This window comes from Onychostruthus taczanowskii, unplaced genomic scaffold (assembly GCF_017590055.1).
Source record: "Onychostruthus taczanowskii isolate IOZ18803 unplaced genomic scaffold, ASM1759005v1 scaffold75, whole genome shotgun sequence".
In the NCBI taxonomy this organism is placed as follows: Eukaryota; Metazoa; Chordata; class Aves; order Passeriformes; family Passeridae; genus Onychostruthus; species Onychostruthus taczanowskii.
In genome coordinates this window covers 1038096-1065215 of record NW_024505339.1, presented here as the reverse complement: position 1 = coordinate 1065215, position 27120 = coordinate 1038096, and the positions used below count along the sequence as shown (strand labels likewise).

The 27120-nt window shown below is 45.5% G+C and overlaps 1 protein-coding gene across 3 annotated transcripts in view; it reads right to left on the bottom strand.

Moving 5' to 3' along the window:
* The window catches only part of LOC121345784 (protein phosphatase Slingshot homolog 2-like), a 99249-nt gene that overhangs the window by 63928 nt on the left and 8201 nt on the right, over positions 1 to 27120 (bottom strand). For all 3 annotated transcript variants that reach the window (XM_041423000.1, XM_041422999.1, XM_041423002.1), the window contains exon 2: positions 6131 to 6174. In XM_041423000.1, the coding sequence (XP_041278934.1) occupies positions 6131 to 6174 (44 nt within the window). The remainder of the gene's footprint in view (positions 1 to 6130; positions 6175 to 27120) is intronic.

The window sequence follows — 27120 nt, the reverse complement described above, 5'->3', positions numbered from 1 at the left end:
TATTATCAGTTCATTAAACCCTTCCCTCACCAATCCCACAGCCAATCACTGTACAGTTTACTTATCATTAAATCTTGGAGGGTCTGACACAGAGAGGTCAATGCTCAATTACACCTTTTTTACAGAGCCTGAAGCAAAGATGACTGAAGGGACCCGAGCAGGAAAAGGGACACAAGCAGCAATGTCTGCTCCCAACAAGCAACACCACTGTAGGTAATGTATTATTTCAGTGACCTGTGGAAAAGAAAGATCTAAATCCTCCCAACTGTCAAACCATCCACTCACCCAATTTTATAAAGGAATGTTTTTGATGCAAAGACACCAAAGAGCTGAACAGCAATGAGTCCAGAAACCCTGGCTCAGATTATCAAAATACATTTAAGCGTCTGAAATCCATGAAAAGCTGAAAACTGAAGATTCATGTTTAACTTTGAATCTTGTGAAGGTGTCTCACCAGGAAAGGGAATTTCAGAGTTTCTATTCTAAAGGAATCAAAATCCTTTAGCTTAGAGCACCTGGTTCACCCTCAGCAGGAGACAGAAGCACGTATGGAATCCTTAAGGCACTCCTGGTCAGCCCCTCCTCTGTGACCCTCTGAAGGAGCACAAGTGTGTGGGAGCAGCTGTTCTGGACTCTGGACCTTTTTGGTAGCTGAAGGATATGACCCACCTTCATTCCTTTTACTTCCCAGCTTGTCCTTGCCCTGTTCCTCATTCTCCTCTGTTCACACGCTTAGAATGACAAATTCAAAACCACTTTTCATATGCATTCAGATTTTGAGCTAGCTCCCTGTGTTTACCTGGTAATTTGGCAACACAACGATATTACTCTGCTTGATCCTTCAGCCTGAAGATCACACCTGAAATCACCTCACACATTATTGTGATCCACAGGTATGTCATCGGACTGGACTGAACACGTCGCAACCACAAACAGACTTTGCAGTGAACCAGCCCTGCAGATACCTGTTACTAATCTAATAAACCCAAATTTTACTGCCAGTTCAATACCTTTGCTCACTGTTTGGTGATAAAAGAAGTGGTATTCAAAAATGAAGGCCACTGTAATGAATCGTGGCCCGCAGAACTTTTTCTGGTGGTCAGCAGAGCTGGCAAATGACCAGAACTGTTCTTTACCTCAGCATTACACTCTCCCCAAGCAGCTGCAGCAAATGCCAGAGAGAGGCTGAGCTGTCACTGAAAGGAAAGACAGAAAGATGAATTCAGGAAACACATTCTAATGATAAGGTTCATACTACAAGAGCTTAGTAATCTCCAGCGTGGATAAACACACGTTTTCCTGTACAGCACACACACAGCCCCATCTTCCTCAAGATGGAGTTAACAAACTGTCTTGCACACCCAATAAAGATCCAGCTACTGTTCAAGTACCAACAGAGTAATTGTTTGGCAGCTGCAGCAGCGAGCAAAGGCAGCACAAGGAAGGTTTAGTTGCCAGAACTCTCAGCACAAGGCTTTTGGAAGTCTCTTGTAACACCAGATAGGTTTTAAGGATAACCAGGAGCCTGCCACAGGAGCACCAAATGGTGATGACACACATCTCCAAAAGTCACAGGATGCTGCAGATCCCCACATCTCAGTGTGGAGTGTGAATGAGCCTTTGGAAGTGCAGTCAATTCAGTATCACACGGTCAGCCCCCATTTCGTGCAGGGACTAACACATATTGTACAACGGGTCTCAGTTTAAAAATCAAACACCTTGGCTTACAGTTTATTGAGCTGCTGCCCTGCAGAAGAAAGCACCTATTTAACTTAGTCTTTGAAAAGCAACTTTTATACTGCTATAAACCATCAGCTCCTGCATCAGACTCTCTTCTGCTCCTAAAACAAAGGTATTTACTCACAGCTTGAGACCTTGAGGCAACTTGGCACATCCAACTGTTATCATGGCAATAATCTGATTTGCTTTCCTTCCCAGTTCACTCCTGGAAGGAACTATTTTGACTAAAAAAAAAACAAACCAGAAGGTAACCATACTTGTGCTGCAAAAGGTGTGGGGTTTTTTTTTTCTTTTTAAATTATAATTTAACACCACACTCTTGCCTCCACTTGAAGAGGGGAGGACAAGCACTTTCTGAGAACATTTTCAGGTAACAAGCTTAGATTTCAAGCCGGATGTAATCACTTTCTGTGGCACCTGAAGGGAACGACAGGCTCCTCAGCTTTACCTGAGCAAACGGACTTTAGTCTGACCCACTGCCAGGCCATAAAAGTCCAAAGAATCCTTCTGAAGTCCCTGGCAGCCTCACTAGGCAATACAGCTCACCCAATTTTATATGCTCAGTTACTGAGCAGCCTCAAATGCTGCATTTCAGCAAGCAGAGCAGTTTCAAGGCACCAGAAGTGGTAAAATCATGATGGTGTGGAAATAGAGGCACCATTTAAAACATAAACCCCAAAAAGCAAGCAGCAGATCCTGACAGCAAATCCAGTGCAGCTGCAGCACCGCTGCTGCCCTGGGCCCTGGAGATGTCGTTTGTCAGCAAAACAAAGATGCTGAATCCTTGCAACCTTGGCACAGAACACACAAAACCTGAATGTCAATACCTCAGCGGGTGTAAACACAACTCACAGCTCAATACATGTGTGTTTTAGGTAAATTTTAACAACCTGGGGATGCTGCAAAGAGCTCGTTAACACAGATGCTCCATTAAGAGTGTATTCAGTGTGGCAGCAGCGTGTCTGGGGACAGGAGGGATGTGCAGGCCAGTTTAGCTCCACAGCCTCCAGACAGCCTAATAAAAATGTCAGAACACAGCTATGAAGGTAATAAATGTAACAAATAGATTGTTCAGGACATCTGCTTATGCAGCACTGCCTGGGTTCCACCAGGCAAGAGTGACAGGGACTGGCTCGATCAGGGACTCCAGAGCAAGAACCTGGATCTGTGTCAGGGCTTTGGGGATCTCACCCATAAACTGCAAGAATGGTCACTGCTACAGCCGGACACAGAGGAGGGCTTGGGTGTGAGAAAAAATGTTGCAGAAGCCAAGCTGGTTTCACCTATTTGTTCAGCTTCAGGTATTGGCAGCATTAACTTGCTGGGGTTTTTAATAATGGATAGAAATATTTGTACAAGTCAGATCTATGTTCACTGTACCCAAGTACTTTCCTCAGTAGGAAAACAAATCATTCCTCTTTGCATCAACACAAAAGAGTTCGACAGGAAATGCCATTTCAAGCACCTTCCAAAGATGACTGCAGAACACACAGGAACTCTCTTTCTGCACTCTGATAGCTCTTTCCATCTTTTGGACAAAAGTTTAAGCAGATTCTGCTAATTTCCAAAGCAGAAAGCTCCTCAGTCCACGATGGTGCTGTCGAGTGCAGACTTGTCAGGTCATTTGAATGCTCTGTAGAGCAGGTTTATGTTTAAACAGCATTTTCACACAGTTCTCCCTTCTCTGTGGCACCCAGTCCAGGCAATCACAGGCCTCTGCGGTGTTAGATTAAAAAAGCACAGGTCAGCAAACAGACAGATCATTTTGTTTAAGTATGGTGATCACCTAAAAGTTTAAGCTTCTGTTTGTAACTTATTTCTCTGCCTCTCTGAAGGACATTTTAGTCTGCTGCTCTTCCTAGTCTCTGCTCAACAAACACTGTCCCTCCTGCTGTCCTGCTGCCAGGCCTTCCTGCATGTTCCCCTCACCTCAATATATGTGCCATACCTCATCAGGGAGGGAAGATAAACAGCAGAAACCTAACACAAGAAGTTATCTAGATTTTTGCTAACCACAGGATTAGCAGTGCTGTTGAGCTGGATCTGAGTGTAACATTTCTTCTGAGACAGCAATCCCCAGGCTGTGCAGAGCCGTGGGGACACTGGAATGGAAATGAAGGCTCTACCCAACGATTGTCAAGACTGAACACTGCAAAAACATGACACCAAACAAGTCCATGTGCTTATGCTCAGGTCTTCACTAACTCCCTTGCAAGCATTAACACCTTTGTGCACTAGGATCCTATTTAATAACCTTTGAAATGTTATTTTATTTATGCAAACAAACATTTAGTCCTACCACAGCAGTACTCCTGGCTTCAGTGTCCAGTTACCAGGATGAGTTTGGACATGCCTGATGCCTGACATGCTGAGGTAGCACATGAACACATTTTCCATGACCGCAGGAGACAAAAGGTCTCCACACCAGTAGAATTTTACAAACAGCAAAATAAATAAAAATCCCACCCCAAACACTGACCACTGCCTGGAGCTGCAGCCAGGTCACCTGAATGGAGCCTCAGGAGAAGTGGGTCGTGCCCAGGCAGGCAGTGAGGAATGTCAGGTTCCTGCAGAGCACTACCTGAGTGACACTGCAGCTGGAAACACACTTTTCCTTTTAAGCCAAACTCAATCTGTAGCCTTTTTACTGCTTGGATTTTTAATAGCTGCTACTTGCTATGTTCTTGTGAGAACTGGGGATTAGATATACTCAGGAACTGTTTATGGACATCTGCTGCTCCTCCACAGCAGGACTCCAGGTTCACTACTTACCCCATTTGACTCTATTATTTTTATCCTACTGTAATCAAACACATTTAACACCCACCCCCTTGTTTTTCCCCAGAAGGAGTTTGGTTTTAGTTAGCTCTGTGACCCCAGTAACAGGAGTCACGGAGCTCAGATCACCACATCAACAGCAGGCTGTCATTTCCTACCCCAAGAAGTTATTTCAAATATATTTTTAAAATGCTCATTTCAGACCTAACCTACAATGGTTGCTAAGTGCCCACAACAATTAAATACCTCCCATCCCTTCCAATACATTATGTATACTGAGATCAAGTCATGAGCTGATCTTGTGACTGCTGGAAGGCCAAGAGTAAAATGAAAAATTGGAGTTTAGCAGAGTTCAATTTGAGCCTTCGGGAATTGTGCTTTCCAGCTTTCCTCTCACTCATGAAAACTGTAAAATGAAGAAACAGCAATTCTTAAATCATCAGTTAGGGCTAGAAGACTGAAGTAAACAGGGCAGTCACCTTCCCTGAGCCACAGAATCACAGAACTGCAGTGAAATCATGGGAATGTGCAACCAGGACAGTGTTTTCTTTTGCAGATTCATCCAAGTTGGCCGCAAAACACAAAGCCCAGATCCCATTCAAGTATTTTAAATGCTAGATATTATGGCTTCTGTTGCTACCTACTCACACAAACACCATTAAGCAAAGAACCATAACAGCCAGAGAGCTCATAAAGGGAGAACCATTTCACCTTCACTTCCTATTTACTCCCTCTGGAGGGAATCTGAAGCCTTTCACAAAATCTGGCTGCAACACTTTAAGGCAACAAAGTGTTCCTGCCATTGCAGAAGTCACCTAATACATACAATTTTTGCTTTTATTAGATTCAGCTGAAATCATTTTTTGATGGCTTAGAGGAAAGGACATAAAGCTTACAACACCCCGAGAAGTCTTACCCTGCAGACTACACCTACATTATAAAAATCACCATTGCTTGTCACCATTCAATCAGCTGAGTGTCAATGTTTCTTTTTTACCAAATAATACTTACCAAAAAAAGTTCTTCCTAAAGCAACTAAAATCAGCATTTACAAGAGGTGAGCACCACCCTGCAAAACAATCCCAATTAAAAAAAAAATCCCTGCAAATTCTCGGTGTCTCCTAATTTTGGAGCATAAATTTGACTACCTGCATCAGCAGCAAATATCCACAAATCCTGAAAGTGCTATTTAAGCAGCAGGTGCCTGTATGGATCAGGATCACCCTTGATGCTAACAGGGACTTTTTAACCAGAGAACAAGAATTTATTAGTCTGGTTACCTCTCAGAATACTCTGCTGGTGGACTAAATCCTGAGAAGCAACACAGGACACTGGAGGGAGCTACAGAAACAGCAGTCTGGAGAATATATTCACTGACATCTTTGCCAACTGTTCCCCATATTTATTTTTTAGTGTGCAGTCTGACTTTTCCCATTTCCTGCTGCAGCAAACCCTTTACTAGAACCCATTTTTCAGGAAGGCTCATTTAAGACGGTTGTGCAACATCAACAACAGGCAGAAGGTGATGTGTGTTTGCAGGACATGCCAGAGGAACAGCAACAGCCCTGTGGAACATTTCACACAGGCAGGCATCCTCGAGTGACAATCTTACCTTCTGGGCTGGGACCGGCATTCTTCTTCCCCGCTGTCTGCCTCCTGCATACATAAAGAAAGGAGAAAAACATGAAAATCTTTTAAAACATGCAGAAAGCAAAGGCTTGTATTTCACTGGTTTGATTGTGTAAGGCAAGGGGAACTCCCCCTGCTCCTGCATGCAGCTGTCATTATAGAGGAACTCACTTTCTGCTCAGCTGTCACTTCATGTTCTCTCAAAAGCCTTTTAAAAACTCAACTTTACAGGAATTTTTGCCCCTGCAGGATTTTGCATGCTTTTGCACTGACTTCCAGTGACCCCTGCCAAATATGGCAGGCCAAGAGCCAAACACACAGTTCACTTCTGGGCAAAAATCTCTGAGTTTTTATTACCTTTATGGAGATCATATTAATTCATAGTCCAGTCAGCAGTCAAGTGTAAAAATCCACAAAACCAGCACGTAATAAACCTGACAAATCAGACTGAGTGAGCACAGATATGACCAGAAAGGAGAAATTTCACATATTACGCTGCTTTAGATGAGATATTAATATGCACAATCTCTAATGTGCTGTGGAATTTCACTAGGCTACCTACTACAGCCCAAAGCAATACCTCAGCAGAGAGATCTCAGCAATTAATTCTGCTTCACAGTACATTTACATGCATCCAGCCAAGCACTGGAGACAGGGTACAGGATCTGTTGTATTAGTGAGAACTTACTATGTTCGTACAGGTCCACAGGGAAAAGGCATTTTAAAACATACCAAGGGTTTTGTCAGGACAGGGGCATTCCGTGAAAACCAGAGTTCAGACAGAGAAAGGAAAAAGACAATTTTGTTCTTGGTTGCTCTAGGCTTCCCTCCTGCAGGTCTCCTTTGGCAATCCTGCCAGAACATAAGTTCCAATTGAGTTCCCTGTGGGTTTACAAGAAGTTGACTTGGGGAAGGAAGAGAAAGAGGTCAAAAGGGAGGGGAAGATGTTTCATTACATGCAGAATTGTTGAAGACATGATGGGGTTTTTGAATAAAAAGTGTGTATTTAGCTGGAGAACAAGTTCCTCAAACTCCACAGTAAGGCAAAACAACTAAAAGAGCCCTTGAAGTCTCATTTGTACTGCTCAGGAACTCAAGCTATGCAAACATTTTTAGTATTATAATGAATAGCTATTTCTACCTGCCAAGAAAAATCCTTGTCACAGCAATTGGCAAGCTTGGTGTGCCATAGCCAAAAGTCCCACAAATGACAGGAGAAGATCCTGAAATATGAGGATCATTATCTTAGCTCCCCTCAAAATTCAACCCTAAGGAGCTCAGTGTGGAGGAGGCCAGACATGGCCCGATTAATCACCATCTGTCTCTGCTGAAACTCTTACATCTCTTTGATAGCAGACATAAATGTAGCAGGTTTGTGTGAGGAGCACATTCACTCTGAATATAACTGACTACGAAAACAGAACTGTAGACAAATGTGATTTGAGCAAGAGACCCATTGCCAGTACCTGGGGTGCTGTCTGGAACAAAACTAACCTCCAGCAGCCTCCTCTTCTCATCAGCAACCCTGACCAACCTGCTGCCTGCTCCTTCCCTGCACCTCATGTTTTGTCCTGGATTTACAGAGTGGTCAGATCCAGGTATCTGAACCACCTTTACCCCATCCTTCTACAAATGCATCCAAGGACAGGGCGTCAAAGAAGATGCAGCCAATGCTCCCGTATTTCACACATTCCACTCCAAGTGGCTGCTGCCGCTCCCGCTGTGCTGCGGTCGCTATGAAATCCTGCAGCCACAGAACATCCCCCGAATGCCCGCGGGGAGCCCAGGCGGCTGCAGGGACGCTTCTCCCCGCTAGAGGGGAGGGCAGGACAGCGATGTGCCCGCTCAGGGGCCGCTCCCGGGAGGAACAGGCTCCGAGGGGACACGGCTCCAGCAGGGACAAGGCTCCAGCAGTGACACGGCTCCAGCACTGACACGGCTCCAGCACTGACACGGCCCAGCACTGCCTCGGCCCCAGGACTAACACGGCTCAGCACTGACACGGCTCCAGCACTGACACGGCTCAGCACTGACACGGCCCAGCACTGACACGGCCCCAGCACTGACACGGCTCAGCACTGACACGGCTCCAGCACTGACCCGGCTCCAGCACTGACACGGCTCCAGCACTGACACGGCTCTAGCAGTGACACGGCCCAGCACTGACAAGGCTCCAGCAGTGACACGGCTCCAGCACTGACACGGCCCCAGCAGTGACACGGCCCCAGCAGTGACACGGCCCCAGCAGTGACACGGCCCCAGCAGTGACACGGCCCCAGCAGTGACACGGCCCCAGCAGTGACACGGCCCCAGCAGTGACACGGCCCCAGCAGTGACACGGCCCCAGCAGTGACACGGCCCCAGCAGTGACACGGCCCCAGCAGTGACACGGCCCCAGCAGTGACACGGCCCCAGCAGTGACACGGCCCCAGCAGTGACACGGCCCCAGCAGTGACACGGCCCCAGCAGTGACACGGCCCCAGCAGTGACACGGCCCCAGCAGTGACACGGCCCCAGCAGTGACACGGCCCCAGCAGTGACACGGCCCCAGCAGTGACACGGCCCCAGCAGTGACACGGCCCCAGCAGTGACACGGCCCCAGCAGTGACACGGCCCCAGCAGTGACACGGCCCCAGCAGTGACACGGCCCCAGCAGTGACACGGCCCCAGCAGTGACACGGCCCCAGCAGTGACACGGCCCCAGCAGTGACACGGCCCCAGCAGTGACACGGCCCCAGCAGTGACACGGCCCCAGCAGTGACACGGCCCCAGCAGTGACACGGCCCCAGCAGTGACACGGCCCCAGCAGTGACACGGCCCCAGCAGTGACACGGCCCCAGCAGTGACACGGCCCCAGCAGTGACACGGCCCCAGCAGTGACACGGCCCCAGCAGTGACACGGCCCCAGCAGTGACACGGCCCCAGCAGTGACACGGCCCCAGCAGTGACACGGCCCCAGCAGTGACACGGCCCCAGCAGTGACACGGCCCCAGCAGTGACACGGCCCCAGCAGTGACACGGCCCCAGCAGTGACACGGCCCCAGCAGTGACACGGCCCCAGCAGTGACACGGCCCCAGCAGTGACACGGCTCCAGCAGGGACACGGCCCAGCACTGACACAGCTCCAGCACTGACACGGCCCCAGCAGTGACACGGCCCCTAAACCAGCACCTCCACGCTTTCTCGCCATTTCCAGCCTATTTCCAGAGGTGAAGAAGTATTGCTGCCAGTACAATTCATCAGCTAAGACACGGCTCAAACATTCTTTTCCGAGGACATCTTTGAGAAGGAACATGCTTGGAGAGCATCCTTGGAAAGTGAACGCAGCCATTTGGAGGTGTGACCTGTGACACCACTCCAGCTTCCACAGCTGCCTTTGCACAGGTGGTGACAAGAACTTTGGATGCTGCCCCAGCTCTGGGTTCCCTGCAGCACCCCTGATGCGACCACAGCGACAGACCCAAGAAATGGCAGCTGCCACAAATGCTCCTTGGAGATTCCTGATGCTGGATTGCTCCAGCCTCAAACCAGCCTCCTCCACCAGCCTGCACGGAGGAGGAAGCTGAGCAGCACTGATGAGCTCCAGAGGGAGTCATGCCCTGCTTTCCTTGACCAGAAACAGAGGCCTCAGGGGAAATGGAAGGAATGAGTCGCATAGCTCTAAACTAGGCCACGATATTAAATGCAGTTTAAAGTGAAAGATGAAAAATTCCATCTCTGCTCCTTTCAGGCCATGTAGGACAGAATATGCAAAACATTAATCCTGTTTGTGCTTTGATCCACTGCCAACTATCTGTCATCAAAAGGGCAAGGGAGAGGAGAGAAATTTTGGAGAGCTGTTCTGTTCTATACAATGGGAGTCACTCCATGTCACGCAAACAATTCTGCTCTTATAAATCTCCTTTTTGCAGACTGATGTAAGGATAAACAAGATTCAATCTCCACTCTTACGTACGGGGACTGGAGCTGTCTGCCTGGATTTAACATCAGGAACATCACAGCAAGTTCCTGTACTGTAAGATACGATTATTAGCCTAAGTCATGCGCCTAATAATCACTACATTTCTATTAACCAAGGAACATTTCACACAGACTACACCCTAAAAAAAACATCTTTCAAAGCTTAAAAGGATTCCCATTTAATAACTGCTGGCTATGTATGATTTTATGCCAACATACCTGACTGTATAGACAATGCCTGGGAAGTGTTTTTATCAGGAGTGAGTGGACACAGCCAGCAAATATCAAAAGAGCACCAACAATTCAGAGAGTTTTCACCCCTTAAGTCAACATCTCACTTGTAGCTGTGAGGTGAACACTTCAGACACTACAGAAAATTAGTTAATATAGATCCCCCCACACCCACAGCAACATTCAGATGTATCCATGCCATCAGAGGGGCTTTTCACTTAACATGGTCAAATGTCCTCCATGTGGACAGCTTTGGACTCAGTCTCAAAGGAGGAACTACAAAGCAAAGGACTGTAATGAAGTGAGCAGTCTCCCAGCTCCTGCCCACTCTTTCCCTGCCTACATCCCATCCAGGTGTTCAGACACACACTAAGTGTCTCTGAGCTGAACATGATCTTTCCTGGGAAGAAGACAGCTGCTTCAGTCAAATCAGAGGCTGTGCAACCAGGCACTGATCCAGTCGTTAAACCATGCAAGTGCTCCTTGCACAGCATCCACCAGTGTCCCAGTGTCCCTTGGTTTGGGCTGCAGCCACACAGAGCACTGCACGCTTCTCCACACGGGAGCTCTCATGTGCCAGCAAATATTAAGCAAGTCAGTACAAAAGCCACCCTCCCACAACTATTTCCCAACACATGGATAACCCAGTCTGGTCAAGTCTTGCAGAGGGTGCCACTGCTGCAGCCACAGCCGCTCCTCTAATGCAACACGAGGCACACAGAGATAAGAGCATCCACTGGTTGATGAGATTCCTTAGGGCTCAACTCCTGACACAGACACCTGGTGACAGTGGCGATGTCCTGGGGTACCCAACATCTGCACGGAACTGGCACCAGATGCCCAAAGAAGCAACTCAGTGCAGGATTATGAAGTCCAAGGGAAGAGGATCTGTGCATGGACATCTCACAGAACTGAAGTTCAGTGCCTTCCAAGATGAAATATTTCATAGATTCCTGTTCAACAGCAGAACATGCACAAAGCTGGTCCTATCAATAATCTCAAATCATCTGCTGGAACAAAGCAAGACAAATGTTTGAGTCGCACTGCCAAATATCTATTACACATTTCTGTAGCAGAGGGACTTTTCTGCAGTAGTCTGAGTTGTATCAATCTCTTAAATAAACTGTGTGAGCAAAAAGCCCACACATGCTGCATTTGCAGTATGGCTGAAGTGCCAGCAACAACACTGCCTGGGAAAATGAACAAGGGCTGACTCCAAAACCTGGGTTGATAAAAGGTTCCCTTTTTCTTGCAAGAAGCCCAAGACTACACACAAATTCACTGGTGTTTGAGGGCAGATGCAGAACCGTACCAAGTACCACTTCCAGTCTGACCATGTCTAGAAGCAGTTTGGTACCAAAAAAATGGGCATCCAGAGTCTGCAAATTCCACAGCTGCAATATGGAGAACCAGAAATCTGTGGCAGTTGGTGTGAACCAATTTACTCAGTGTATTTTGGAAACCATCAGTGTGGTTGCAATGTGCAAGTACTCACTAACAGAGGATAGGTCTCAAAGCTGAACTGAAAACCAGTTCACTTCAGACTCCATCGGTCTCTGGAGGTGGTTAACCTTAATCATGAATAAAAATTATGAAACTAATTAATAAAGTCACCTAGCATGCTCTAGAGAGGAAGCTTACTGCTACTTTTTGAAATACTTCTATCTGCCATCAAACACATTTTAAAGGAGAAGCTGCTACCAGGAAGCCTTTAAGTTTGACATAAAAGTTTTTCAAAAAGCTGAGCAAACCAGGCCACAAACAAGGAAGGGGAGAACTGCACTGTGTTTTGCATAGAGCTTTTACCTCTCCCGAGCCATAGGGATAAGGGATAAGAAGCATTTCTCCAGCTGTTGCTCTCTCACCCCTTACTATTTGCATGAAATGTTTTGAATGAATGCTGTTTTCCTCCTCACATGTCTTCTGGATCTGAGGTTCCACATAAGCAGTAGCTTTCTGCAGCCAAGTGTTCATTCAGAGGTTGGCATTCCTTCTGGATTGTTTTCTGTATCACTTTGCTATGTCAGTAATTGGTATATTTAGGTCAAAGACATTGTGCTCCTGCTCGGGAGAGAGAAAAAAACAAGTTCCTTATCAAAGCTTTCATCTTCCCGCTGGAGCAAAAAGATTTATGCAAACCTTGTTTAGATTAGCACTCACTAAAAACTGCAGAACTAAAACTCAGACACTTCAAGACAAAAATTACAAGCCTTCAACTGGTACAACAAGAGTTAGGATGAGAAATACAGTGTGACACAGCCTGCTACACTACATCACAAGAACAGATTAAAAAGCAGATTACTGTCAACTGAATTTCTGCAGTAAAATCAGCCTGCCTGGTAAGGAGTATAACAGCTTTTGCCTTAATCAGAGACCCACCTAAGGGGAAGAACCCCCCCCCAATACATTGCAGATATATATTCACTTTAAATATCCCTACATCAAATGTGTATTAATATAATTTTTCTAAAAATGTGTAGTAGCACATCATCTCTAGCCACTTACAGAGACTAAGGAAAAAAACCCAGCAGAACTATTGTCTCCCTGACTGCCCCCTGACTTTCAGAAGGACCTTCAGCACCCTGCAAGTATGACAGAAAAGACAGGTATTTAATGTAATTATGATGCTTTGCTGGATTTAATGTCTACCAGAACCCTAAAGGTACCTGCTTAATCTCCTTTTAGGCAAAGCTAATGACATTGTCAACTGGAAATATTAGAATCTAGGAGCATTTGTTTCCCTAAACAGTAACAAATGCTTATGGTAATGGGCCAAGTGTGAGAAGACTCAGTGGCTGTACAAACACAGGCACTGGAACTCCAGTTTTCATACTGGAAACTGTTGCTGACGTCAAGGGTATAGTTTGACTAAGACCAAGTCAAAGATATGCATGTGTACACTGGTGAATCTCAGGGCAGGGCTTCTACACAGCCAACATCTGTGATTAAAATGAAATCCCAGCTCCACAGGTCACCACAACGAGCAGCGTTCATTAACCACTCATGCAGGCTGACACATTTACATGCATGAAATTGTCCCTCTGCAATTAAGGACGATGGACATTCACACCTCAGACCCTCTCCAGTCACTGCCTGTTAAAACACAGACCTCACTCAACCTCCCAATGCCCTCCAGAGCTCCCAGAGCAGCCCTGGCCATGCACCTCCTCACCCACAGGGCTGACACCTTCACCTCAGAAGCTGGGCCTGTTTCCAGCTGGAGAGGGAGAGACTCTCCTCAACTGCTGCATTAAAAACGTGGCAGCTAGAATTAGACAAGATTGAAGGAGCCTGAAATGCAAACAGGCTAATGAGCCATATGCAGGGAAGTTGGAGATCTGGAACTGCAGCTGATACTCTTTTACCATCCATGAGCAATAGCAGAGCATTACAAGGAATAAGGACATAGATCAGACACAGCAGATGCACAACACCAGCTTCTGGGCTAAATCACTTTCCCATTGACACGAACAAGCATTTAAAAGTGTTTTTAAGAGAGGAAAGTATTTGGTTTTCACTCATGCTGAAAGGCTATTTTAGGAGGAGGAGGGTGGAAGGAAGGGAGGTACATGGCAAAGGGAAGGGTCTTTGTCTTGCAATCAGCCATCTTCCTGTTAGCATCTAGTTTACCTTGGTGCACGCTCATTTGTATCCCTGCAGGAGTTATCTCAATTAGAAATCAGGGAGTTATTCTAGGGCTCTGATCAAGTTGTAACTCCAGAGCTTTGACTCTTCCAGAATGTACAGTAGGGTCACTAAAACAATGCTGATCCACCTGCACCATACATGAAATATATTATTCCTATAATGGAACAAGAATAGAGCTATTTGGATACCACTCCTACTTATGTCATAGCTGTGTCCATAAAATGAAGCTGTGCCAGCACAGCCCTCTTGTTAAAAGTCTAATTCCTCGTCAGCAGCAGCAGCATAACCAGGCAGTGTTTTTTCATTTTGCCTCAAATTCCACAGACAGAAGCACACAGAGCCATCCCTGAGACATGTTTCAGCTGCACCCTCACCCCACACCAGCTCGTAGAGCCCAGGGGCTGCCTGTAACACAAAGGCATCCTTCTCCCTGCCAGAATGCTACAGGAGACTCTCACCCACACAGCTCCTCTGAGATCCAATCCCTGCAAGTCCCTGTCAAATCTCCTCTTGACGTAAGGAACACACAACACAGAGAATTAGGAGCAGCGCAGAAATCTTCGTGACCTACCCAAAATAAAAGCACCAGCAGCCAGGCCACTCAGGGATCTTGGCATATTGCATCAATAATTAAGAGATAATTTTCTGGACGAAAGATATTCTCAAAGGGGGAAGTTATTTAACACTTATGAAGATGAAATAAAGACTCTGAAAAGAGAACAGAGCAACACTCAATCTTTGCAAATTCCACAATGCTCAACCTTTAAAAAGCAGGGAGGAAATCATTGATGTTTCTAATTCTTTACATTGCTTAACATGAATCTGTGTTCAACGTTATAATTATGAGTTGCAAATTGTTACCTAGCACTTGTGAGAAAAATAACAAAAAAAAAAAAGGGGTATCCAAGCAACTACATTGTACAGCGTGTCTGGATGCAGCAGCATCTGCGTTGGCACTCGCAGGCTGCTATTGCGTAACCCTGGATTCAAGCAGGAGCACAGCTCTGCTCTACTGCAGTGACATATCTAGAACAGAAGTGGCTGGTGGAGCAGTAACAGCAGGAGTTTAGACTCTAGATCAGAACAGGAATTGGCAGCAAAGTCCCTTCACCTCTAGTCTACGTTTGGATAAGGAAAAACCCCTAAGTGTTTCAGGCAAAACTTCAAAAGGAATTGCTGGGACAGCTTTCTGTGCATGCAGGACACAAAGCAGAGTCTGTGGAGAGCAGAGGGAAAGGAAGGCCTGAAGATATTCCCTGGCAAGACACTGCAGAGAGAATCACAAGGTACAGAGTGTACTCCTTGCTCACATCCGCCATCCCCGGGGTGCACAGCAGCCTCCCAGCTGCCCCACTTCTGGCAGGGGACTACTGCTGCTAGAACTGGGATGTAACACTTACAAACTACTCAGATTCCCTCACTTCTTCACAAATTACACCCAGGTATTAGTCTCATGTGGTTGGAATTAAAGCCAGAGCAATTTTCTTGCCTGACCCAAGCTGGTTTATAGGCTCCCGCACACTACTTCTCTGCAGTAGGGTTCTGCCTACACTCTTCCAGCACTCCATGCCTACAGCAACTGGAGATCCAAGGATATAGGGAGTTTCTGAGGGACCAGAAGCAAGGCAGCAAATATAACACCTCCTCAACAGAGGCTGAAGAAAAAAAAATAAAAAGGAAAATGAAGCTAGGGAGTAGAACAGGGTTTTCTGGATGAGTCAAATACTAGCAGAACAATGTTGCATAACGAGTGCCCCTTGACTTTTGTTATTTCTCCCAGTCAGCTCCTCCAAAAATCTATTTGTTATTGTTTATTTGGGTATCAGTCCAAATTGCTGTGGGAGGAGAGGAGAAGAGGATATGCTGTCAAGCTATTAATTCTAGCACTGTAGTCATTTAGCACTCTCCTACTATTAACGAATCAGTGTCCTGTTTACTGCAACACTCTCTAGAGTCAGCCTGAAAGTTAAATACAAAACCAGATGTTAATTAGCCTCTTGCAAAAACAACTCCAGCACTGTTTCTCCTCAGCCAGGATGAATTCTGCCTTAGCTTATTTACCCACTGCTCTGTCCAGACCAGCAGTGCTGTGTCACGTCGCTCCAGAGCAGGCAGGAGCTGGGGAAGCAGGAGCCCAGCGAGCAGCACACAGCTGGGAGCATCACTCTTGAAATTCAAGCCTCTGCGAAACATTATATTGTAATAAAGGCCAGGCTGTGTCACAAGCCAGGAGCGACTGTGGCCACCATCCATCCTCCCATTCTCCCAGGACAGAAGTCACTTTTCTACATGAGTGCATCAGTAACAGGAGAAAAGCTGTACTCAAGCAGAATGCAGGGTTGTGTTATTTCCCTCTCTCAGGAAGGGAGAACCACTGGCAGCAGGTACAGCTTGACCTGTCAGAAGGGACACACTTCCATACAGCCACCTGCCCTCACTCTGTGCCAAACCTTGCTGCTCCCTGGGGCAGGAATCCTTGAGGCAGAAGCCCACTGTCCAGAACAGCCTTTAACAGAAGGACACAAACACGGTGCCAAAGGCAAAGGAACCACATTAGTCTTGGCACAAGGCTGGATTTGCCTGACCCCAGGAAGTTCAATGGATGTATCAGATTTGCAGCCCTGTGCTACTTGTCTGTATAATCCCAGCCTCCTTTGTGCCATCTGTTTCCCCTTCGGCAGACTGGCCATTAGAGACTCAATGCTAAAACTCGTGTCTCCTTAGTAACAGGTTTTTGTTGATCTCCCCGCGCTTCCAAATCTTTCTATCAATCCGGTAATCTAGCAGGATTTTCCCTGCAGGGGATACATAACAGCATCAGTGGAAAAAAAAATATATGGGACGACAGAAACACTTTAAAGGCAAGGGTAGAAGGTGTAAAAGGGGAGTGCATGCAGTTACAAGAGTTACAAGTCTATGGAAACCAGATGTTCTCATTATATTGGAGCAAGCCACCAACATACTTCCCCAGTGCCAGGTTTGAGACCTCATCTGAGCACTCTGTCCTTAACTAGTTTTTTTCTTAAAGGGTTGCCAATTGTGAATAATTTCCCATCAATACACAAGTCTTCAGAGAAAACACCCTACACAAACCCTGCATCCTTAAGACCATCCTCTCCAAGATCTCAAAGGTAAAAACACTGCCAATCTGCAGGTAAGAAAGGACTGTATTCCCTGTCTATAGAGACTGGCTCTCTTACCGCAGATTTTAAGTCACTGATTGCTGGCTGCTTTTGGTTCCTTAATCCCTAAATCCCCACACTCTCTTCTTGAGGTTAATCCAGTTAAAACTCTCCTTTCCCTTTGGCTAGTGCCTTGTATAAATAACCACCTGAAGAGCAGAGCTGCAGAAGCCAATGCTCAGAGTATGGCATTTCCCAGAACTCTGTCCCACTGCAAAAGACAGCGTAAAGTTCTTGTTGCTGCCTATGCCAGAAAAGGAAATCAAGATTAGCTAGGTAAGGGCAAAAGGCAGTCCTTATGGATTGCTTAAATCAGCAGGAATCAATCATCCAGTCCAGTCCAAATCCTCTAGTTGCTTTCTGCCTTAAGATAACTAGAAACAGGTTTATGTTATACTAAGATAAAGCAGCCTTAAACCAGAGTAAGCCCTTATGCGAAAACCTCTCCTTTTTGGGAGGAAAGGAGAACTTGCCTTCGAGGTCAGCTCTAAATGAGCTACAATTACAGCCATATAGGCCATATGGGATTTGGAAAAGCAACACAGATCAGCGAAAGAAAATCACCTCTGTAGACTCTGCCTGGCTGGTCTGGCCCAGGCAGCTCCCTTGGCACTGAGCCCGTGGGCAGGAGAGTGAAAGCAGCACTAGGACAGAGAGCCAGCCCTCACCCTGAGCCTGCCAGGAGAGGCCAGTGCCATACACAGTCCGGCACATGCAGACCATGAGGACGGTCTCACTACGCACAAAACATCAACAGTCTGAGCCAGCAACGATGTGTATTTGCTCAGCAGAAAACAAAATACACCCAGTGAAGGCACAGAGGAATTTGACTCCTATAGTGCAGAGAAAGCCAGGACAAGTGGGTGAACGAAAGTGTGCCCTTTTCTGACAGGTGAGACCCTACCCACTTCCAGTGGCACTTGTCCCCTGGGAGAGAGCTCTGCATGGCACCATCCTCTGGGCAGGCGGCGAGCGGGTGCAAGAGAAGTCCTTAAGCTGGGACAGGTTTTAGGTCAGTGACACTGACCACATGGATTCTGTCCCCACAGCCCCCACGTGTATCTGTGTGTCTTACTCTCACTGTGAAACTGGGCCAGACACTCTGGGCCAGCAGGCCCTGCCTGCCAGAGTCAAAACACTGCACATGGGCTCCCTGGTGTGTGCCAACTCTCCAAGGCATGCACTGGAGCCAGGACTCCGACCATAAGCTCTTTGTGTTCCTGGTCATTCACAACCAAGAGAAAGAGAAATCTGGTTTTGAGGACTGTTTATCAGCCTAGTGCTTCCAAGATCCTCCGTCTGAGAGTAGAGAAAATGAACAGCCCCCTCAGCTTGCTGCCTAACCAAAGAGACAGCAAGCAGGGCTTGCATTCTGCCTCCCAGGGTAGAGCAGCCACACTGAGTGAGGAGTGTGGGACAGGAGGACAAAGCAAGGAGCCTGCACAGCTCTGCAGTGCAGCACGTTTCCAGCTCCATTCACGCGGATATGGAAAGCCGCCGCTCAGTCCCTGGTGCATATTTAAATGCTCATTCTGAATGGCCAATTAGACAGAAGTGGAATGTTTCTGCATTCACGGAGGAGCTATTTTAAGATTACATTATGCTCTCTGCTTCCATTAATAGGTACAAATAAAAAAAAAGGAAAGGCGTTACACCCAGCAATGCATTTGTCTCAGACTTGAGTGCTGCATGTCCAAAATCCCAGTGCCAGCACAGGAAAGTTGATGAGTTCTGTTATTGACAGGCCACATTCCTCTTCACGGCTCCGGAGATCACTCAGTCATCAGGCTTGCCAAGTCTTGATGGAACAAGTCAAATCTCTGTGTTCACTGGCTACCTCTGCTGCAGGCCTGTCAACCTGCATCTTCTAGAGCTGTGTTAAACCTCTGTGGAAGTCACCAAACTGAAAAAAGCTAAACCAGACTGGAGCAGCATCTCACGTGTCCTGCAGCCTCGGAGGAGGCTGACCCAGATACTCTCATTCCAGACACCACTTTCCCTGCTCATGTTGTTCCCCAGTGCTGCCTTCACTCAACCATAACCAGTGCACATCTATACCCCTCCAGTGCCTCTGGATCCCCTTCCAGGTCCTGTAGGACCACAAATATTTGACAAGCTGAAAGTTCACAGAAACTCATTTTGGAGCAAAGAGAGAACTCTCAGGTTCTTTAAGCTAACAAAACTCAAATCACTAAATGCTGTTGAGCTTTCATGAAAAGCAAAGGCAGTTTTAGGGAAAATACACATTTACATTTGGCCAAGACCGACCCCTCCCAATCTCTCCTGCATGTGTTAGGAATGCAGCTGTATCCATAACATCCACACACAATCATCCATCAACTCCTACATCCAGATTTGTTTCTTCCACCCTCTCCAAGCCTGGACTGCAATATCAGGGTTTGATCAGTGTGGTTTTCTGAGAGGGGGATTGGAGGAGTTAAGAAGGGAAGCATGGATACAAGCATTTTGCCAAACATCAGACAGAAGTTCCATGCCAATGCCACAATGGGCATTATTTTAATTCCAAAAATCAATAATTTTAACACGGGGCAGATTGAGTAGAGTCAGTTTTCTGTCAATAGTTTTGCTTTCACTAACTGGTTTATTCAGATCATTCTGAAGATCAAAACCACAGAATCCAACAGGTACAGGTATAATAAATCTCATTAAAACCAGAGCAGGTCATCCCTCTGATGAACTTAAGCTGTAGATCCTTCTAATACTCTTGAAGAAAGCTTGGGTGACCAGCCAAACAAGGATTCCCTCAGCTCACAAATCCACATCTTCTGAGCCAAGTGGAAATACTGTGAGCTAAGGAAAACAGAGTTTTGTGTGTGGGTTGGTTTTTTTTTTTTTAAATAATGTGAAGAGCGAGCAAAAAGTCTCAAATTATGCAGCAAAAATAAGAGAGTCAAAGCTGAAAATAAAATCCAACTTGGAGGAAAAAAGGTGATATAAAAACATTGTATTAAACCAATGTTACTTTGATGTTGGATTCAAATCTAAAGAAATGCTTAGCCCACGCAGACACAAAAACTACCAAAAAACCCTCATAGTATGGGGTCTGTACAAGGTACAGCTCTGCTGAAACATGATTTACACAAATGCAGGGGGGGAAATGCAGAGGATTGGACAGCAGTAGCAGCACATATACATAAATGTATGTGTATATATAAATGAAAAACAGCATTACATGGTATCAGGAAAATAAATAGAAGGATGCCCAATGCTGGAAAGTGCTGCTTAAAACAAACCCAAAACAAACCTTGTGATCCTCAGTCCTGGGAGGGCTCTGCTTCCCCTGGACACAGAGGCAGGCAGTGGGACAAGGAGCTGGAGACTCACTGATAGCACTTAAGAGTGCTCCAAAACTTTGGCCACTGTGGAGAAACCAAAAATTCTTGGCACAGATGCAGTCATTCCAAACCCAAAACAAACCTTGTGATCCTCAGTCCTCAGTCCTGGGAGGGCTCTGCTTCCCCTGGACACAGAGGCAGGCAGTGGGACAAGGAGCTGGAGACTCACTGATAGCACTTAGAGTGCTCCAAAACTCTGGCCACTGTGGAGAAACCAAAATTTCTTGGCACAGATGCAGTCATTTCAACTTTGTTCATGTTACTGCAGTAATAAAGATATTGCTTTACAGATGCCAGAGTTGATATATGCAAAAAAATGTGGATCAGAAAGACAGTTTCTAACTTTCTCAGTTAAGGCACACCCACCCACCAAGGATTAAAAAAATCTTTTCTCCCAAGATGTCAAGGTATTTCTTTTACCAAAGCACTGGGTTTTCCTGGTTTTTAACAAGGGTAGTAAGAGAAAAACTCAGCTTTTAATGCAGAAAACACTTCTGTGAAACTATGGAAGAGGCAGAAAATCCTGGGGTTTTTTTATACTAGGGAATTTAACTAGGGAACAAGGTCACAAATTAAGCAGTCTGAGAATTTCTGGTAGCTTAGCCCTGAATCAGTTCCCCCCAACTTTTTTTTTTCTCCCAATCCCCTCCACTACTTAGCTCAAAATGCAAGACCAACAAGAACACATGATACAGCCTGCATTGGTACAGGCAAATACATGGCTAAGTCACAGGAGCACATTCTTGAGAGCTCATAAACCATCACATGACAAACATCACAAGAAGTCAATTTACTAAACTCAATTTAAACTTGAAGAAGTTAATAATAATAATAAAAGCCACAATGGGAATGTCTCTTAGAAAAGGAGAAGCTGCGCTTGAAAAGACAACAACAAAGAACAAAGCCAAGATCAGTTCTCATGTTATTTGAAACTTTTGATTTCTAGTGCTACACATGCAAGCCAGTATTGCTTACAAGTCCCTGATAAATACTTGTAGTTACACAGCTTACAGCAAAAGCTGACCAGCAGCCAGTGAAGATCTTATCAATAAGCCTCTCACAAACAGACAAATATTGAATTTTATTGCAAGCACTTGAGCTGAATCTTTCCTGATTCTACATGTCTGAAAACCAGCTGCCTGTTAATTTCTGTAAAGCTGGTAGCTATGAGTGACTTCTTTTTCAACAGGAGGACATGCAAGGCTCAATCCTCCTTAGCTGTCACAAAGTATTGACAGCTATTCAGAACACACACAAGCTCTGCTTCCAGCTCCAAGAAGACAAATGGAAATAAAAGCAGAACTGCCTCTTAACAAGATGACATTGTACAAAGTGATGTTCATGCTTTACCTGTACTGATTTCTGTACCAGGACAAAGGAACTTGTTTTTTAATTTCAAGAGCCATTTTCATTGTAAAAGTGTCAAAGCTATACGAACATTTTATCCTGACAATTTAATTAGGGATTGGTCCAATTCTAGTGCTCAACATCCAGGGATCCTGAAGGCTCTTAGCTGTTTAAAAAGGTTGCAGTGATCTGCAGGCCTACCATCAAACAGATCACTGTAGACTCATCCTTGGGATTAAGTCATCTCTATTTGTGAGCCCTTATGTGATGATCTGTTACAGAGCGTAAGTACTGCATGAAAGCCTCTTCAAGGCCTTCACCACCATCTGTGAATTACATTATTAACAATGGTATGAACTTCCTAAGAGCATCTGGTTCTCTCCCCACCCCCTTCTCAGATCACTGGGAAGAGCTCTTCAGTATCAAAACAGGCACAGACAAAGCTGTTTTCCTCTTTTCCATGCTTCCTACCTCCTCCCACCCCTCAGCAGCAGAGGCTAGATGGGGCTCAGCTCTCCATTTTCATGCCCTGCATGTTTTCTGCACAACCCTTGTTATTGTTAAATAAGGATGGACAAAAGCAACTCCATGATGCGTGTACCACAGGCATTTTACTGGGAAAAAAGGAAGTTTATTTCATCATTTTGCAGAGGCAGCATCTGAAGTATGCTGAGAACTGTGCTGAGGCACAACGGGGACTGCACAGTCCCACCCCAGGAGTCACTTCCCACCAGCACAATTCCTGACACTAACCAAAACCAGGCAGCAGCCACTCAGCCAGCTTCAACAGTTACTGCTGTAGCAATAACTTTCTAGATGCAAAGAAGTATTTTGTCATCCCAATTCTTCTCCTACCAAGGATGCTTTAGTAGTTGATTCTGAAATCATGCCAGCTCCTTGTAAACAAGAAAGAGGAAGAAGCAGCATCGCCTGGGACACTGGAGCCCACTCTCCACTGAACTTTGCACAGAGTTCACATCAAACAGCCTCCTTGGCTGCTCTAAGGGATCATTTACTCTTGCAGGAACGGAGCCTTCCTATCTTGTTTTCTACTGCTTGTTCTTCAAACCCAGCTTCTCCTCTTGCTCTCTAAGCAGGGCTCCTCGTTGCCTCAGCTCTCTGTGCTCACCAGCAGCCAGTTTTCCACTCTGTTTTGCACAATACCATTCTTTAGTTGCACAACAGTTTGCAATTCAGGCTTCGTTACAGCCCTGTAACACACAGCATCTTCCTCTGTCTTAAGTTAGCAGCAGTGTTTCTTGAAAGAAAAGAGCAACATTATGGGCAGCTCCATAAAGGCTTGTATTCAGAGGGAAACAGAATCCAAAACTAACAATCCTGCAATGTGCAGTAACAGGCAGAAAATACTGGGTGGAGGGAGGAAGACAAAACTGTTTCTGCACAAATGCACATGAACCCTTCTAACAAATTGTTTCTCCTATGCCCATGTTTCAAATAAATAATCAAACACATGTTGATGTGCTTGGACAGTTGCATCTAGAATATGATACTGCTGTAATTAAAGGAAAATACAAAATTTCTTCAAGCTTATAAAATAATAGGCAAGTATTTGGGGTCACCATGAGTCCAGTGTTGCCTGAACCCATGGTCTTTGCGTGGGCTGTAAGAGGAAGTCTGCAGTTACTGCAGCTGACCTCAAGCTACAGGAGGGGAGGAAGCCTCCAGGGCAGTTCTGCCAGGGTTTAATCTCATTATGGTCACTCAGCTTTGCATCAGGCAGGTCAAGATGAAGACGGAGCACTATCCAAACTTCTGGGAAAGCACATGGCTGCGTTTTCACATAGTCATTTAAAAAAAGTCAAGGGAGGCACAAGAAAATCAAGCAAGTTTAATGAGTGGCTTTAGATGGATGGCTTGACAACAGAATCTTGTCTTATTCCCTGCAGCATATTGGGAGGAATGCAGGGAGAAGAAAAGTCAAGAAACTGGCAAGTCTTAGAGCAAATTAGTGACAATTAGAGATAGGCTCTGCCAAGCCCAGGTCCCAGCATACAGTGGGAGCACGGTGTCCTATCAACAGGATCTTTGTAACACTGGTATCTGAAACAGCAGCAACTAAAATTGGAATGAATTCCCATCTTTCAAGCAGTATGTACAGGTGACCATGTAATCAAATTAATTAATATTTTGCTAAATCAGTGCATTGAATATTACCCGATGAGCTCATTTTTGGAGGCAGTTCAATGCCTCACTTCTAGGACTGATGTCAGTGTCACATGCTTGGAGAGGATCAGTCTGCAGCTGGATATTTTAAAGCCTTCTATTAGGAGCAGAGAAAAGTCAGCAGATTTCAACAGCATCAACCAATGAATTTTTGTTTTATCACAACAATTTAGTCACCAGACTCTACTGTCAATATCTCTGTGAGAATATCAGGCCATTTCAGACACTTCAAGTCACTAGACAGAAACTGAAGAGCGCAGCAACTGAGTTGTTTCAACAGAGAAAGTTGTGTTCCAACAGGAAAGGAAATCAACAGAAAGACAAAGAAACAGGAAACTCCAATTCAGACTGGCTCCTGATAAAATAATTAACCTTTGAGAAACTAAACTCAGCAGCTGTAAAAATACATAAACAAACAAACAGTAGCAGAGCAAAGGGTGTTGAGCATCAGCAGCACAAATGCTCCAGGCAGCAACATTCAACCCTGAGTTCAAATCCCATTCACTCACAGACCAACTGTGATGTCATCTTTTATTCTGACATAATGCAGGATGTCACTGAAGTTCAGTGGCAAGTGTTCATGCAGGATCTGTGAAGTCTCCGCACTTTGATGCTCGCTGCTTGCACTTTGTACCAACAAGCAGGAACAGATTTGCATTACACAAATAAGCCGTGTCTTTATTGTGCAACTGCATGCGACTTTTTTGGAGAAAAACAATGCTCAAATACAAGGAGTGCTGTGTGCATCAGGCTGCAGAGTGGGTGGCAGTGATGTTGTCAGAAAGCACTCGGCACCGCTTACCTCCACACCCATTGACTTCAGCAGAAGGCTACATACGAAAAGTCTCTGAAGATGAAGCTGAAGTGTTCCCTAACCCATGGCGCTGTCCATACACTATACTTAAGAAAGAGACAAAACAAAAACCACAGAAGTGAAGCAGCATGAAATTGCAGGGTTTGGGTTTTTAGTTTTTAAAGACTCTTGCAGTCCTTGTTCCAGTCAAGAAATCCAACTGTAAACCCATCAGTTGTGAGCAAGCGCTTCCCCACACTGCCCGAGCTTTTGCCATGTCTGGGGTGTAGGATGAGAACCATGGTGTTTAATGCATGCCTAGAGTGCTCCCAGAAGACCTTGGATGAAGACATGTTAAAGCTTCATGGGTCAACTCAGCTGTTAAATTGTCCAGTGAGACTGGCTAGGTCAGGGGCTGTACCAAACCCCACAGCCTGCACACGCAGTACAGGACATGGCCCATTTTAAAGATCCCTGGGAGCTTCTGTCCATGAAGTTCACAAACTCTGCATGGACAGGTCAGTTCACCCTCACCCAGGCTACTGATTTAATTTGTAACAGTTTTAAGAACAGGAAATCAAAGGCAGGAAGCCCTAAACCTCCATGAACATGAAGCCCCATAATACACAGGACTGCAGAGCAAGGAGCAGCTCAGGTCTCTCCAGAGGAGCTGGCAGAGACCAGGTATTTGAACTTCAGCGTGTGATAGACCCTCCTTGCACTCTGTGAACTTATGGGAGGATAAATATGTTTGGTGCCCAGGCTGCAGATGGGGTCAGGGAAGGTTTCTATAACCAAGACAAGCTCCCAGTATTCCTAGCAGTTAACTCCAAAGGCATGTGACTATTTTCAGATTGTAGCTTTTATCCTGGTCACAGAAAGACAAGACTAAAGGAAATAACAAGATCCTTACATGTCCAAGCTCTCATTTAGCTGCTTGTGGTTCAGCAAAGCATTCCCTCTCATTTTAAGATAAGGTTTATAAATTCAGTGTACCCCAAAGATTTCAAAGTGAGCAGAATGCATCCTTCATTCCATACTAACCCATCTCTGCCAGAATTCCTCCATACAGAATTCCATTTTTTCCCCAGAGGTTTGGAGCTATTTGGCAGTTGTATGACACTCGGACCAGCCTGCACATTTCTCCCTCTTTTTTTTTTAATTTTAGACTTAATGCAGCATGTACTCTCAGAAAGGTTTACAATGCAGCCTTTTGTAGTTAACTTGCTCCACGCTGGGCCACTGCCAGGTTGTTATCAATGACATTTTAAGGCAGATGAATGAAGTTCTTATTACGGTGACAAGCAGAATTGTGATATGGCACATGCATACACTGAAAGAAGAGAGCTTGCTATTAGTTTGTCAGGTTAATAAATAAATAGCGATTTAATGAATAAAAGCCTTTTATTAGGAAACAAATGAACAAAATTAATATTTATAAAGCTTTAGTGGTTTAGAGCACCCTTTAAAATAAGATTATTCATTTCAGTCACAGCCACCATCATGGATTAGAGATTCTTGAACACAGCTTCCCCTCCTAATTCTCTTATCATAACAGTGCAAGGCAAAAAGCAAAGCTCTGCCTTCTGAACTGTTCAGGCCAGACTCAGTTTGAGACTGACAATACTGAAGGCCCACGACAGCAAACATTTCTGTTACATCTTCAGGACTGCAGCTAAAGACTGCACCTGTTGGAAGAACTGTTGGTTCCTTATCACAGCAGGAAGTTCTCACGTTTTACACAGTGTGCTTCCACACCACACAGAGCACTGAACCTGTGCCAAGCCACAAAGAGCAACGCTGCACGTTAGACAAACTATCAGCACTCAGCCAGGAAATCGCTCCCCATCTGCCCCCAGAAAAGTCTGCACTAAAACCCTGCTGGTAGCTCTCACCCTTCAGGGTTCTTCAGCATCTCCCACAGCATATGCAGAGAATGTTCACCACCAAAATGAAGTTGAAGGAGGCTGGAGTATGTCCAGGATGTCCCCTTCTCAGCAAGCAAATGAAATTCTGACATACACAGATTGCTTCTCACCTCAAGTTGTCTCTGTCTTGTACTCCCTTCGGCTCAAGGTGTTCTGTGCTCACCTGTCCTAAAATCAAACTTGCAAGTTTAAATTTTAAACAAGCTGAGTAATTTTGGGTTGGGTTTTGTGGGGCAGTTTGTAGGGAGGGGGCTGTTTAGTTTTGGTTTTGTTGGGTTTTTTATTACTTTACTTTTTAAATGGGGCACTTCTCAAATTCAGAACCAAGATGTGAGCAAGTGCTC